Genomic DNA, 17,252 nt, shown 5'->3' on the forward strand with positions numbered 1-17,252 from the left:
ATTGTGCTTTCCCCTATTCCTTCTTCACCTTTCCTGCCTATCCCCTCCCTGCTTCCTCTCCCCCACCCCTTTATCTTTCCCCTTACTGGTTTTTCACCTGGAACCTACCAGCCTTTCCTTCCCACCCCCCCCCCCACCTCCTTTACAGGGCCTCTGCCCCTTCCCTCTTCAGTCCCAACGAAGGGCTCCGGTCCAAAATGTTGACTGATCATTTCCACGGATGCTGCCCGACCTGCTGAGTTCCTCCAGCATGTTGTGAGTGTTGCTAAAGTCTCTGTTCCTACGTCCACTATAAGAAAAACACTGAACAAGAATGGTGTTCATGGAAGGACACCATGGAGGAAATCACTCTTCTCCAAAACAAAACATTGCTGCACATCTCAAGTATGCAAAAGATCTGAATGTTCTGCAATGATTCTGGGACAATGTCCTGTGGACAGATGAGACAAAAGTTAAAAACGTTCTGGCAGAAGTGCACACTGCTATATTTGGAGGAAAAAGGGTACTGCACACCAACACCAAAACCTCATTCCAACTGTGAAGCATAGTGGAAGGAGCATCATGATTTGGGTTGCTTTGCTGCCTCAGGGCCTGGACAGCTTGCAATCGTTGGTGGAACAATGCATTCAAAATTGTATCAAGACATTTTACAGGACAATACAGATAGATAGTGTGACGGCAAACCAAGTTATCAGAAGATTGATGCTGATGAAAGAGATAACGGAGACAAATGGAGAAAAGTTCAAAGTGTTAATGAGAGAGGAGAGAGAGATAACAGAAAGAGACACCAGTCTGAGTATTGACAGACCGGTTGCTTTGAACCTGAACTGCTTGAAGTTTGATGGACAGGCGATACCCCAGCAGGGGGATAAAAAGAACAGGTTCGCTAAGGCACGACAGACACCACGAGATAACAAGACCCTGGAAGAGCGGTGTGCCCCCACAAGTTGGTGAGAGTCTGGAGGTCTGGTTGCGGGAACCGACCATAGTCGCACAGGGTGAAAAGGTACGATCAGCGGGAACCTGGTGTGTGTGTCCGCCCTTGCCTGGGTGCCGGGTTCACTGCGGAAGAACGGTCGTATCCGGAACGGATGGGGTCATAGTCGGTGACCACGGAAGACATAAAAGGGTTCGCCCGAAAGCTAACTGCGAAGAACATCAAGGTCTGCTGAATCAGATTTGCATATCTTTCTCTCTCTCTCTCACGGCACAACAGCGATTACTGCGAACTGTACTAAGCTGAACTGAACTCCGTGTCACTTGAGACTGATCATTTTACCCCTAGACTGCGATACAGCTTGATTGATTCCTATTACCCTAGTTCTGTGTACATGTGTATTTTATCATTGCTAATCTGTTGCATTCATATCCTTACGAATAGAGTACTGTGTTACTTATTTCTTTAATAAAACTTTCTTAGTTCCAGTAATCCAGACTCCAACAAAGTGGTCCATTTCTGCTGGTTTGGCAACCCAGTTACGGGGTACGTAACAATAGATATACTTTATTAATCCCGAGGGAAATTTGGTTTCGTTACAGCCGCACCAACCAAGTATAGAGCGTAAATATAGCAATACAAAAAACTCCAACAATCAAACAACAAAATGCAAAACTATGCCAGATGGAAAATAAGTCCAGGACCAATCTATTGGCTCAGGGTGTCTGACCCTCCACGGGAGGAGCTGAATGCTCGATGGCCACAAGCAGGAACGACCTCCCGTGCCGCCAAGTGTTGTATCATGGTGGAATGTGGCCGAAGTCCAAAAGTAAAAAGTTCAATATCCAGTCTGCAAACACGTTCCTCGATCGCAATATACCCCGGATTGCACCATCCATTGTTAGCCAGATCAGTAAGCACCCCACTCCTTCATGCTGCTTACCGCTCTCAGTGCACTTCTGGTCAGGCGGAATGGTATTACCCAATATCAAGGTAGCAGTCCATCACCTAAAACTTAATAGCAGTTGGATAATGCAACCAGACAATAATCTGAAAGATAAGTAAATCAGAATGTTTTAAAAAGAAAAAACTGCGTCTTGAAATGGCTGAGTCAAAGTCCTGACCTTAATCTTAGAGAAATGTTGTGGAATGACCTGAAGCAAACAGTCCAACATCCCAGAGTTGAAACAGGTTTGTAAGGAGGAGCGGCCTAAAATTCCTCCAAGCCCATCTGCAGGACTGATCAGTTATTGGAAACATATGGTTGAAGTTATTGCTGTATGGTGAGGGTGGGGGGGTCACACTAGTTAATGAAAGCAAAGGTTCACATACAGGTTTCCCCCGCCATCTGAAGGTAGAGCGTTCCTATGAAACGGTTCGTAAGCCAAAATGTTGTAAAGCGAAGAAGCAATTACCATTTATATGGGAAAAATTTGTGAGCGTTTGCAGACCCAAAAATAACCTACCAAATCATGCCAAATAATACATAAAACCTAAAACAACAGTAAAACATAGTAAAAGCAGGAATGATATGATAAACATACAGCCTATATAAAGTAGAAATACTTTTCCACAATCATTACTGAACTATTCTCCGTAGCGAAAATCTCACGCAAGCGCTGTTGGCAAAAACACGGCGCAAGCGCTCTCCAGTAACCTTTAAGCTATGAAGCTGCCAAATCATACCAAATAACACGTAAAAATACACAACTTATATAAAGTAGAAATAATGTATGTACAGTGTAGTATCACTTACTGGAATTGGTTCAGCGCCGAGCACACCGATGATGGTGTGTTAGACTGAGTCATCGCAGGTTGGGTGGTGCAGTGGCCCCCACCCTCCGGGCCACCGACAGACACCAAACCGCGAAGCCTGTAGGGGTCCAGCGGTAGCCGGGAGGCACACAGCACATCTTTAAGAAAAAAGCCGAAATAAACATGCTAATTAATTACGTGTCGGGCAGCACCTAATTAATTAGCATGTTTATTTCAGCTTTTTTCTTAAAGATGTGCTGTGTGCCTCCTGGCTACCGCTACATTTCTCCTCGAATCGCGGGGTGGTGGAACACTGGGGTGTCATCTCATCGTCTGTTTCCATTAGAGCAGGCAGCTCACCTTCTATGACTGCCTGCCTCGATGTTGAAGGTCGAGGTTCGTTGTCTGCTGTGGATGCGGAAGGCTTGCTTGACTGCTGAGCCTCGCGCATTTTTCTATCATGCAGTTCTTTATAAGGACTCAAATCATCCTGCAAATATCCCCTAAACCTATGTACCCTTTCAAAATTAAAGTCCTACGTTATCACTGCAGCGAAAATCTCACGCAGTCACTTTCGGTCCGTTCGCTACTGCATTCAGTTTCCATTGTTATCCTTTCCTCTTCCAACTGCATCAGCCCTTCATCTATCAGTTCTTGGTCATGGGATGCCAAAACCTCTTCAACATCATCTTCGTCAGCTTCCACAAGCCAAACTCACTTAGTCCTTACTTCATTTACCACGATCAAAACGCACAATTATGTCTAGTTTTATGCTAAGTGTAACACCCTTACGAGCTCTTTTAGGCTTTCCCGATACCTTAGAACTCATCTTACTAACGGCTGCTCACAGGCACGTGTTTAAGCAATGCCGGCGAGAATGCAGTTCCGAATCCGGGGGACAGCGGCTGCTCGGGGCGCGCACTGCCTTTTATCGCACGTTGATTTTTTCCTGCGATTTTTTTTTCGTAACACTGAAAACACCTTCTGAAAGCCAAAACAGGGTACTAATGTAGGCCTTTCGTAACAGTGAGGTTTCGTAAAGTGAACGTTTGTACTTCTACATTTAACAAATACATGTAATATAGGATCATTTTTCTCAATAAAAAGTATGATTCAAGTTATTTTTAATTGGGTTTGCTTTATTAGTTTTAGGGCTTGTGTGAAGATCCGATCACATTTTAGGTCATTTATGCAGAAACAGGGAATTCTAAAGGCTTCACAAACTTCCTAGTACAAAGATTACTGAAACCCAAACAGCCTACATCTTAAAGCCTGTAGACATCCAAAACTCCACCACACGCAAAAATTCTCTTCAAAGCACTGCTGTCTTCTTGCCAGGTTTCCAAATCAAACCAAGAGCAAAAATAACAAATTCAAGAAAAAGGCACAGTTGTGCTAAATGTCTACAGAACAAGTTTCTAGCTGCTATCAGATGCACTATTGTTTTTTTTAAATCCTTCTTCCTTACACCTCCCAGCAATCAAAATAGGTGGAGAGCCATAGGGACCTGCAGCACATTTTGAGCCAAATCAGTAGGAAACCAGAGCTACGGTAATAATTGTGAGCCAACCAATTGAAAACAAAACAAGCAGGTTTTGTAAACAAGTGGGTGGTATAACACATTATATAAGCACCCAAACCAGGATATGAAAGCTTAAACATTACAGTAAGCATTTTCATCTGAAGCACCCAATTAGGAAATGTATAATTAACATATTCCCACCCCCTCACCCTTTGGAATATGCAGATGCTGACATATCCAACAATCCCATTTGTGCTCATGAGGTTATATCTTTCTTTGACCTGCCTATTTAAATACCAGTGTTAATGTCAAATAAACAATAATTACAGTGGATTCTGGTTAATTAGGACACACAAGGATCAGTACATTTTGGCCCAATTAAGTTGTTGTCCTAATTAGCTGAAGTTTCTATTTAAAATGGTATAAAAATACTAGCTACCATTTAACTGAGTAACAAGTTATGCATTTAAATGAAATACAGAACAAATTAGAACACTACTAATACCTCCACAGTACTGTAAAAATATTTGTTCCTAATAGATATTGACCGAGAAATTTGGTCGTGATCACTTGATTAACTGTAAATGAACAAAATCAGTGCAGACTCCTAGTGCAGATAATGGACTGCCTTGATACAATGATATAAACAAATGCATCCTCCTAATATTCATTTTCACGGTAACATTCAAGATAATTGTCAATACGTTTGTAATTCTTAACTTGAACTAGTGAAATCATTTCATTTTCACTCGCAGCTGTTTCTAGCATCTCCAAGCCTGCATGCTTGAAACCACGGTGAGCAAAACAGTTCCAAATGTCTTATTGCTTATTCCTCGCCAACTATCAGTGTAGGGAAAAAAAATCACTGCTTTTTGAACAGAAACACACAACTGATGGTATATAAAAACTGATCGCTCTTAGCATGATGTACTGTGTTTAATGGCTGCACAAATGCACGCAACTAACTGTAGTTAGAAACTGTTTGGCAACATTTTCCTGCCTCAATTAAGCAGCTAAATGTCTGAAATAACCAGAGAATCCCGGTTATTTTCTTGATTTAGTTTGTTCTTTAAGAGTTGGGTCAAATAAACTGCTGCCTAAACTAACTAGAATCCATTGTATATTCAATTCTACCACTCCCAGCAAAGAGCTCCAAATATCACCCACAGTAAAATCATTCCTTTAGAGGTCCAATGCTACCTAACCAATGATGTATAAACTCAACATCTCAGCTTTTATATTCTATGCCTTGACCTGTGAAGTCATGCTTGCTATATGCCTTCACAACCATGTGGCCATTTGTAGGGAAATATGGATTTGAACCCAAGGTCCCCCCTGTTCATCTAGGACCCTACCTTTTGTGCTGTAATGTTCTCCCCTTACAACTTCCCCAAATGCATCACCTTACAGCTGTCAGATTAAATTTCATCTGCAGATTCTCCACTTGTTAATCTATTTGAGTTTTTAGCTAGCTGCAGCCTCAGACAATCTTCCTTATCCATAAGCATCCACATGGTCAAATGCATCACAGAACATAGAACAGAGGCCTTTCCACACACGATATTGTGCCGACCTATATAAAGCTACTCCACTATCAATCTAACCCTTCCCTTCTACACAGTCCATAACCCTCCATTTATCTTGCATCCATGTACCCATCTTAAGAGTTTCTTACAATAAATGTTTCTACTGTATTACCCTCTACCACATGCCCAGTTGTGGTGTCCAGGTACCTAGTATGCAGTACAAAAGACATCGCCTCTAAATTTTACTGCACTAACCATATACTGACGTCCACTGATATTGGTTATCCCACCCTGGGGAAAAAGGCCCTTTATTTATTCTGTGAATCTCAACTTTATGCACCTCTATCAAGCTGCCTCTCAACATCCTTCACCCCAAAGAGAAAACCCCTAGCTTATTCCTCAAAATACATGCTCATGAATCCAGGCAGCATCTTGGGAAGTCTCCTCTGCACCTTCTCTAAAAATTCAGCATCCTTCCTATAACAAGGAAACCAGAACACAATACTCCAAGTCGAACCAAAGTTTTATCAACCGCAACATAAGCCCGCAGCTCTTTAAAAAAAAAATCAATGTCCCAACTAATGAAGACTAGCACATCAACCATCTTCTTAATGACCTATTGACTCGAGTGGCAACTTTGAAGGATCTATGGATTTGGACCCCACATTGCTAAAAATCCATGCCATCCAAAGCCATGCTGCCTATTCCTAATAAGAATATACCTCTCCAAATGCTTGTAAATTCTGTCTTTGAGAGTCCTCTGCTTCAGTTTGCCCACCACTGATGTAAGCCATATCGGTCTATAATACCCAGAATTATCCAATTATCTTTCTTGAACAACACTGTGGCACTACTCCTGTAGTCAGGAAGGACACAGATGGTCAACTCCCCTCCAATCACTTCCTTTACTTCTTTCAGTCACCTGGGGTGTATCCTGTCTTGGCCCAGGAATTTGCACATCCTTATGTTTTTCAGAATCTTACCGTAAACTTTGCTCTTTCTTCCATAACCTCATATCCTAACATAGTAGGCGTGGGAGGTCTCTCTTCCCAATTTGCTGAATCAGTCACTCTCTCAGAATCCGCAGGTCTTGATAAATATTCAATTGTTGGGTTTGACCCATTGAGTCTAGTTCTTAATGAAGGACTGTTATTTATCAAGCTTGTAGAAGCCAAGTGCTCAGAAGTGACAGTCTTTCTAAATCCACCAGAGTGTAAACAATCCCCTTGACCTTTTGATGAGTTTGAACTGGTGGATACACTGTCCAAAGACTGAAGGGAAGAACTTCTCCGACTTCGATTTGTAGGTGTTCCACCAGAGGGATTCCCCAGAGGCAAGGGTACAGGTACGAATGATGTCGTCATCCTTTTATCGAGCAGTATTCTGCAACCAGTATCTCCCTACCAGGCATCAGAAGGCAAATCAAAGTGGCCTCTGAACTGTATATTAAAAAAAGGGAAAAAATCATAAATGTAATTTAAGCATAATGTCCATTACACAAAGACCAACTTATAAAAACTTTATAAATTTATATAATTGTCATACTGAAAAAAAATCAACTTTGACAGTTTTGTACATGACATATCAAATTTCTTTAGCTTTTTAACTCAAAGCACTACAAAAACATTAAATGTCAAAACATACAGAATTTTTACAAGTAATATTTTTCCATTTTTTGATAAAAGCAACAATGGGTCTTCTACAACTAATAATGAAACACAAGGACTTTTAAACCCAAAAATCAATGATCTGGGAGATTACAGTCTGAGATGTTCAATATGTAGAAGGTAGTCTGGGGTCATGCATTTTCACTTTCAAACACTATTCATGTTTATAAATGCCACAACGGAATAAAATTAGCATGCAGATTATAGTCATTGATCTTAACGAGAAACAGCACCTTCAGTCCACATTTTCTATACACCTACACGAATCTCAACCTTAATTCCAATTGCTTAACTACAGACACCCTCAATTCCATCACTAATCTGCTTGCTAGGGCAACTTATAGTCACCAATTACCTACCAACCGATACATGCTTTAGGACGCAGGGAAAACTTGTGCAATCAGTTAAAACTCCACAAAGACAGCACAAGATGTAGTTTGAACCCAGCTAGGCAGTGGCTCTACTAGCTACATTACTGAGCCACCCACATACTCTACACATACAGATGGCTGCAACAACCTTAAATTATCAGGTGAAAGTCCTTTACAAATGAAATCTAGTTTAATGTTTAAATAAAGAGCACTGAACTGATGTATGTAGTAAGTAGTAAAATATTATATTGCTTTTAACTATTGCCTATCTCAACATAAATTGGGACAGATCATTCACCAGGAAAAAAGTTAAAAGGGATGCATTGTTTATAGTCATGTCATAAGGTCAATGATTATTACAATTCACAAATAGATGTGACTGAAAACAGCCTGTACTTTAGTCAAAAACAGCATGCTTGATATACTCAGATCAGGCAACATCTGCTGCATGCCAATTTTACACACAAACCCATTCCTCTATCCACAGATGCTATCTGACCAAATATTTGTAGCACCTGCACTGTTATTTTTAACAAAGTCTTCAAGCATTAATCTAGCACACAAATCAAAAAGCAAATATAAAGGGGTGCAATTCAAGGTAACAAGGGACCACCTCAGGGACATGAAAAAAAAATCCACTACAATTTTAATTGCACAATTCTCTTTCTGCCTCACCTGTCCTCATTTCCAGGATATACTCAGATCAAATATTTTTAAGTCAAGACCCTACGACAGGTAATAGAGGGGAAATAGTCAGTAGGAAAAGGTGGAGGGGATAGGGGAATGAGAGGTAACAGGTGATAAGTGGATCCACATGGGGGGGGAGGGGGAATGACATGAGGGAGAGAGAAGGGCAGAAGTCAGAGGGAGAAGAGCAGAAGACAGAAGGGAGGTAGTAGAGGAGTGACAAAGGGCTTAGGATGTAATCTGAGAGGAGAGAACAGTGGAGCACGAGATAAAGATAAGGACATGGAGAAGGGAGTCTGGAAGCATAGGACATGGGGGGGGGGCGCTTGAAGCAGGAAGAGGGAGAAGAGGATAGTCATAGTCATACTTTATTGATCCCGGGGGAAATTGGTTTTCATTACAGTTGCACCATCAATAATAAATAGTAATAGAACCATAAATAGTTAAATAGTAATATGTAAATTATGAAATAAGTCCAGGACCAGCCTATTGGCTCGGGATGTCTGACCCTCCAAGGGGGGAGTTGTAAAGTTTGATGGCCTCAGGCAGGAATGACTTCCTGTGACGCTCTGTGCTGCATCTCGGTGGAATGAGTCTCTGGCTGAATGTACTCCTGTGCCCACCCAGTACATTATGTAGTGGATGGGAGACATTGACCAAGATGGCATGCAACTTAGACAGGATCCTCTTTTCAGACACCACCGTCAGAGAGTCCAGTTCCATCCCCACAACATCACTGGCCTTACGAAAGAGTTTGTTGATTCTGTTGGTGTCTGCTACCCTCAGCCTGCTGCCCCAGCACACAACAGCAAACATGATAGCACTGGCCACCACAGACTCGTAGAACATTCTCAGCATCGTCCGGCAGAATTAAAGGACCTCAGTCTCCTCAGGAAGTAGAGACGGCTCTGACCCTTCTTGTAGACAGCCTCAGTTTCCTTTGACCAGTCCAGTTTATTGTCAATTCGTATCCCCAGGTATTTGTAATCCCCCACCATGTCCACACCGACCCCCTGGATGGAAACAGGGGTCACCAGTACCTTAGCTCCCCTCAGGTCTACCACCAGCTCCTTAGTCTTTTTCACATTAAGCTGCAGATAATTCTGCTCACACCATGTGACAAAGTTTCCTACCGTAGCCCTGTACTCAACCTCATCTCCCTTGCTGATGCATCCAACTATGGCAGAGTCATCCAAAAACTTCTGAAGATAACAAGACTCTGTGCAGTAGTTGAAGTCCGAGGTGTAAATGGTGAAGAGAAAGGGAGACAAGACAGTCCCCTGTGGGACTGAAGGGAATAAAGGAGGAAAAGGGACAGGGAAGTGGCTATTTGGAGTTACAGAATTTACTACTCTGGAGACTACACCAGGTGGATATGAGGTGCTGTTCTTCTAATTTACTTTTAACCTCGACCTGGCAGTGGAAGCAGCCATGGATAGACATCTGTATGGGAATGGGAGGTAGAAGTAACAAGGCTAGTAATGGGGATACTCCGGCTGCCACAGTGAATGGAGTGAAGGTGCTCAATGAAGCAGTCCCCTAATCAGTTCTGCACATCAGTAATATTGTTTAAACTGGTTTAACAGGCGGACTAATTTGGAGGCATGGTCAGTTGACTTTGCACCTCCAAGTACTCTGAGGGGAAGGCCAGCAAACTAGCTTTGGGAATTTGCTAAAAATAAGTGCAATCTCTTATTGGACAGGAGAGGGAAGGGCAAGCAACCTCCCCGAGATCAATGATCTGCACTTAAATTGCTGGGGGAAAATCCCCTTCAAAATAATTCCAAATAGACCATCAAGTCAACTTGAGTTACATAGCTAGACTTCCTCAGGCACTTTACAGAGCATTAAAAAAAAAAATGACATCAAGACAAATGACTAAAAGTCTTGTGCAGGATCTCAACCAGATCTGTCAACCATTCATTTACCTCCACAGATTTTGCTTAAACGCAGAGTTCTTCCAGAAGTTTATTTTTTGCTCTGCCATTCGCAGTCTCATGTCTCTGAATAAAAGTTCAGTTAAATCAATGGCTGTTTGGCAGAAAAGGTCACTTCCTAACGCAAGCCCAAATCTCCAGCACCCTTGAAGTTTATCTTGCCAATGATCCTGGACTCTTACTCCCCTTTCTCTTCTCCTCACCAATTCTGAATCCGTCTACTCGTTAACAGCTCTCAGCCTCAGAACGACATAGTATGGAAACAGGTCTTTCAGCCCTTGTCCATCAAGGTATTTGCCGGTGTTTGGGCTATATCACTGTAAACTGTTTTCTTAATCCAATTACCAGTCCAAGTGTCTGCTAAAAGATGTATCGGCACTTGCCTCAATAGTTTCCCCTGGCAGCTCAGTCGATTAACTCACCATCCTCGGCATAAAAAATGTGTATCCTTGGGTCTTTCCGCTCTCACCTCGAATCTACGTCCTCTAGTTTTAGACTTCACTACCCTGGGAAAGTTGACCATGCACCTTGTCTACACTGTAAATGATTTTATAAAAACTTAAAGCAATTGATAGAGAAGTTGGAAACAGGAAGTTGAGGTAGAAACCCCTCACATTTAAACCATTTTTAGATGTGTAATTGAACACCCATACTATAATTCCTTGTAGAGGCACAAGACTGACTGCAAATGCTGGAACTCTGCAGTGACATACAAAATGCTGGGTCAGGCAACATCCACGAACAGAAATGTTAGTTGATGTTCGAATCCTGATGAAGTGTCTCAACCTGAGAGATTTATCTTCCATTTCCCTTCATCAATGTTGCCAATCCACTCAATTCCTCCAGCAATGTGCGTGTTCTTTTTTTGTTTTAACTATAAACACATGGGAACTGCATCCAGGAAGCACTCCGGTCTCTGCAATGCCCACCAGACTAACAGGTTTCCAGCTGCTTCTGCAGCCTAGTTAAGTAGACAAATGAACAAATGAAATGCACGAGGTTACAACTGAAGTATCTGAAAGGGTTATTCAAGTTCTGCCTGTACTTCAGCCTCTTGGAGGGACCTACTCACTGGTGTGCTCCTGGCCTAATCCAGGCAACATGCAATACAAGTGTTCCTCAATGTGAACTGCCCAATCCTTAAGAGGATATTTTTGCTGAGACATTCTTGGCAGGCGTAAACTATGTCCGTTGGTGTTTGGAAGCCTTGAGTAACATTGAACATTGCATAACTAAGAGCCTTGACAAAATGTTGAAGGTTTAAACATGGTTAAGACCTCTTTTGCAACTGGCAGACATTTGGCTGAATAGCATGCTTCATACATTTTCAATAAACATATTTACAAAATAGCTGACACCTAGTGTCTGCCAGCTGTAAAAGATCTCTGCCCTATTCAAACCTTGCACTCTTTGTCTCCAGTACACCAGCAGCTCTCCTTCTCAAATATTCTATTCTCATTCTTCATATCTGCCGTCCCCCCCAACCCCCGCCACAGGGAAATAATCCTGCTTCTATCTGACACTGAGCTTGAAAGTAAACCAAGCTCCACAACTCCATTTGTTCAAAGGTTAATTATCAAAGTATACAACTCTGAAATTCTTCCTCAAGATAGCCATGAAACAAAAAAAGGCAGCACATTCATCACCCCCCCAAATACCACCCATCTCCACAATACAAAACAAGAAACATCCAACAAAAAAACTAACTATAAACATGAAAAAGGTCTATAGTCCAAGCCCATATCCAAAATGCAGAAAACCTGGGTAACATTCTCCGGGCATAGCAGCAAGGTCCTCCCTCTCTGGCACCAGTGATCAAAAGGCAGGCAGCTGGCACTCACCTTCTACATTTGCCTCAATGTTTCAATCTCCCTCATTACTTTAATCGAACAATGGAAGTTTCAATCAGCAAAATGGAGTCGAACACCACACCGCCCCCCCCAACCCCGTCTCTGGGAATCCTCTCGGAGACTGCAGGGTGCTGAAAACACCCAAATGATCTCCAAACTGCAAATCTCAGGTTCCAACAATTCCACAATCAAATTCAAGATGAAAAACATAGAAGACAAAGGTGAAATATGGTTTCATGGTCTATCCTGCTGTTGTACACAGGCACCCTCTTGACCAGAATCAAAACTTTTTGAACATTTCTTTCCTCTGGAAAATCTTCCAAATGTCTATTTGATAGTCAGAATCCTTCAACCCTGCCACCAAAATCAAAAATTCAGGTAACCAACCCCATTTGAATGCGAGGTCCATGGTGGCATTAATTCATCTGCACTAGTGGGAACCTCTGAATCCCCGCGCAGCTTTTAAAGTCAAACTACCCTCTTCCTTTGTAGATTTTCAATGCGTGTGAAATTAGTTTCCCATTTCTATTATTCTGTGAAGCAGCATTCAGAATCAGCTACAATGGCTTTTCTTTCCATTTCCTCAAATGCCCCCAGGAGATCTTTGACACTTTTTATATATACTTGTCTTTGGCTGGTTATTCAGGTATCATTTCAGTTGTTGCAAAACTACTGACCAACACCCAGCTCTATCTCAGTGATCGACAAAAAGGAATCTCCACCTGCATATTACAACCAAGAATTACAAATTCTTCGAAGTTATTATTTTCCTTTCTGAACTAAGTAGCTCAGAATTTTGCTCAAGACAAATTCATGCTGCAAGATTATCCACTTGCTCACCAAATTCTTATCCAAGCTTTGGTTCAAAGATGCACTATTTATAATATACACATGCACGTCTTCCTCTACATTCACTGTACAAATTATATTGCATTCCATCAACTTGACTATTCCAATATGATCCATGCTAACCTTCCACCATTCACTCACGCCTGAGATTAGTTAAAATTCCACCGCAAACAGTTCAGTACACTCAATTCTGTTCTCCCTAAATTTATATTTTCAGTAAGTGCAAGTCTTAAAGTCTACTTATTTTGAAAACTAATGACTTTAATTGTCTAGACCCTCCTCAACTGTATCTTTGTAAAAAAACACACACACACACACACACACACTTAAAAGCCCCACCATTCACATTTGAGCCTTCTGCTGTTGAAGTCCAAAGCTTTGGAAGAAAATATAAAAATCACCTGCAATATGAAGCTCATCTCCTGGATCAGCCTTTTAGTCATGGCTCTGTGAGAAAGCTTCGAGAGGACTAGAATACGAAAGCAAGAATGTAATGCTTAGGCTTTAAGGCACTGGTGAGGCCTCACTTGGAACATTGCTAGTAGTTTAGGGCACCTATCTAAGAAAGGATGTGCCAACATTGGAGAGGGTTCAGAGGAGATTCATGTGAATGATTTAGCGAATGAAATGAGGAGCATTTGATGGCTTGAGCCAGTACTCGCTGGAAATTAGAGTGTGGGGTGTGGGGGGGAGGGGGGGGAGTCTCATTGAAACCTTTCAAATGCTGAAAGACCCAGATAGAGTGGATGTTGGCAGGATGTTTCCTATAGTGGGGGAGTCTAGGACCAGAGGATACAGTCTCAGAATAGAGGGACATCCATTTAGAATGGAGAAGAGGAGGAATTCCTTTAGTCAAAGGATCGTGAATCTATGAAATTCATTGCCACAGATGACTGTGAAGGATGTCATTGAGTATACTTGAGGAGGAAAATGATAGGTTCTTAATTAGTCAGTGTGTGAAAGGTTACGGAGAGAAGGCAGGAGAATGGAGTTAAGAGGGAAAACAGCCATGAAGAAATGGTGGAGAAGACTCACTGGGCCAAATGGCCCAATTCCACTCCTTTGCTTTCTGGTCCAATAAAGGGAGTATAATCACATTACTAAAGACATTTGTACTGTGACAGCAAATACTAGCAGTTGAAAAGCAAAAAGTATGAAGACATGACAGAAAATACTGGAAATACTCAGCAGTCTTCACTGATGAGAGACCTACAATGTTAACTAACACACTTCACCACACAGCTGCTACCTAATGAGTACTTCTGCCGTATCCTGTTTTAATGACAAAGCTCCAGACCTAGGCAGGTGTAAACAGAACCAATAACAAAATAATAATGGAAATCAGACAAAAAGCCTCAATTGAGAATAGCTTACAAGAATGGGGAAGTTATGAATGCACTATCCAAGGTATTTTTGGGGAACTAGGACAAAATCTATGGCTTGGTTTTAAAATACCTCAATAGAGGGTACATCTAACAGGATTGTAAACTTTCAAGATCTTTGACACCCCATCTTGACCCGGGTATAAACGATGCGGTAGATAGATGACATTATTCATCCCCTTGCACCAAGCTACCTGTCTGACGTTCAAATATGTCAATACACGCCATCTTTCAAACCCATAATGCTTTTGTGAAGTCCCAGGTCGGGGAAACTAGAAAAACACACGCACGTTTTAAGGGGGGGGGGCAAATCTTTTCATGAATACCCGAAAATACCAAACTAAACTTGTAAGATTACACGTGTTAACATGCCATACATTCCCCACGTCGAATGCGTTCATGTTCGGTCATGCGAAGTGCGATACACTCCACAACCCCGCGAGTCTAATAATGTAATCACGTTACGTTTCTCAATTGCTGCACTCCGGTCAGGAGACCCTCTAGTCCAGTGCATCGCTATAGTAATCGAGTACGGGGTTGGCAGGAACCAGGCTTATGCAAACGCTTGACAGAGCCTTCGGAAGCAGTCCCCCGCTCACTGCGGCCGACCTGAGGAGTAGGGGCCCGCGGGAACTGGCGGCCGCCCGTTTGCAACGTCGGCCGGGAGCCGCGGCTCGCGCTGTGGAACGGGGCGTGACAAATGGCCCAAACAAACGGCATCACGCGCTCCGCCTGCTGCAGGCACCAGCGGCAATGTCGCGGCAAACTCCAGCAACCAACGGCCAATCCCCATTACCTCCGCTACCAGCGAGGAGAACTCCAGATCACCAAACCATACACTTACTGATAAGAACAAGTGGTTCACCGAGCTCCCGCAGTCACCGCCTGCTGCGTCACCACAGCCACCAAATTTGCATCCGGTAGTTTGGGATTCCATTCATCGTGTGACCTGCCTACTCCAAAAAAAATCAACAAGCCTCCAGCTCATTCGTTACAAATTAATAAACTCTGCCAGAGCAGAAGAGAGGTGTGCGAGCGGGTCACCGCCCACTGCCAGCCCATTGGATACAGGCAGGAAAATTATTTATCAACTTCCAGTATTTTCCTGGAATCTCTCGGATTAAAATTATGCTCCCAGACGTTACTACTGGCACACTTTGAAGACTATCGTGAGGGCATTTTTTTTTTATTATTCGCGATTATTCGGAGATAGTTGGAAAGAATTGGGTGCGTGGTGTGGCATACAGAGGATCATGTGATTAAACCTCCGGGCATATATCCAATCGCTCGTGATAAATTAACAACCGAATCTCCTTAACAACAAAAATATAGCCATGTGTTGCACAAATGTACTGCTAAGAGGCAGTGCAGTAAGTATATGAGATTACTAAAACCAACGAAACTAGCTTTTGGAGTAACTTACTTATGTCTTTATTACGCTTTGCATGATTATCTTCTTGCCACTTCAATTAATCATTTTCCTTCCGTTTACATGAGTCGAGGTAACCTCCTTCCGCCGGCTCACCTGATGAACCGTGAATACACACCCCAGACTTTCACCCGCACTGATAATGCCCTCCAAACCCGCCTATCATAACCGTGATAACCTTGTCTTCATGAATATCCACTGTTCATCTCAACTACTTAAAGGGTACGTACATATTTTTGACATTCTTTTGAAGAGTTTTCTTCTGAATAGTAATATTCAATTAATTAGTTACTAATTTGCACTTATAACCTCTAGTTTGGATTTCTGTATATTTTAAAACATTTTCCCTTCATCGGGATAAATCCTATTATTCAATAATTTAAAGGATCAAATTAGAGCTAATACCAGGGTGTGATGAAATTTCTTGCTCCAATGAAGTTCACAGAGTAAACAGTATATAATGAAATAATAAGTATGGCAGTAAATATAGTGATGGAAGACCAACAAAGCATAGACAGACAAAATGGCATATTTTGTATATCAATGATCTTCCCCGTTATCCCAAATAAAATCATTTCAGTCATCTTTAATCTGGATTTATAGAATCCAGATGGAGCATCTTGCACTAAAAAAAATTAAGTGTCCATTTTCTTCCACAGGTGTTGCCTGAGCCGCTGACTTCCTCCAACATTTTGTGTATTGTTCCAAATTCCACCCTCTGCAGTTTCTTAAGTCTCCAATATGTTGTTACTGTGTTAGTTGTAGAATACCTGGTGCTACTTGGACACATCTTTAGTCATGAACCCCAGGTCATAGGGTGTTTCAGGTTTTGTAAAACTGATAGGACCTCTAATGCATCTAGCAGCAAAGAAATTTGCTTTTTTGGTCTCTGTTGTAGGGTCAAATAGGAAATAGTTGAAGCACATTTGGGTCTTGCTTGCTAGATATGTACCCTGGTAGCCTGAATCCATATAAAAATAATTTGACTCAGAATCTACCCCAGCATTGTCATGGTCCAGTCCATGAAGTCCGCATTCCGGTTCACAGACCAGTCTATCGATCCTTATTCCAGGTTTTCTGATTTTTCTTGTTCTGTTGGTGCCTTAATTGAGGCACATGATTCTCATTTTGGGCTGGCTACATAAACAGCTTCTGAGTTCAGCTTCAGTTGCTTGATGGGGAGTCAGTTCATTCCGAGTCCTCCAACTATGGTTCCTTCAGGCATGTTGTTGATGACTAAAGAGTCTTTTTTGGCATTTGTTGTTGACGTACTGGTTGGGGCTAAAACTACAGCAAAGAGGTCGGATATGATAAAAGTAGTTGTTGGAGCTGCAGAGAGA

General features: G+C 42.1%; 1 protein-coding gene across 4 annotated transcripts in view; it reads right to left on the reverse strand.

The window, feature by feature from the left end:
* snx16 (sorting nexin 16) overlaps positions 1 to 15,925 on the reverse strand; it is a 53,156-nt gene extending 37,231 nt beyond the window's left edge. Inside the window, exons 1-2 of one of the 4 annotated variants that reach the window (XM_072256242.1) lie at positions 15,907 to 15,925; positions 6,724 to 7,179 (exon numbers count right to left, since the gene is read on the reverse strand). In XM_072256242.1, coding sequence (XP_072112343.1) covers positions 6,724 to 7,104 — 381 coding nt within the window. In that variant the 5' untranslated portion in view covers positions 7,105 to 7,179; positions 15,907 to 15,925. Of the gene's footprint in view, positions 1 to 6,723; positions 7,180 to 14,948; positions 15,210 to 15,327; positions 15,526 to 15,906 lie in introns of those variants that run through there. The other 3 variants (XM_072256222.1, XM_072256232.1, XM_072256250.1) reach the window with 3 other exon arrangements.
* Positions 15,926 to 17,252: the final 1,327 nt, after the last annotated feature.

The sequence above is a fragment of the Mobula birostris genome, chromosome 1, assembly GCF_030028105.1.
Source record: "Mobula birostris isolate sMobBir1 chromosome 1, sMobBir1.hap1, whole genome shotgun sequence".
Taxonomy (NCBI): Eukaryota; Metazoa; Chordata; class Chondrichthyes; order Myliobatiformes; family Myliobatidae; genus Mobula; species Mobula birostris.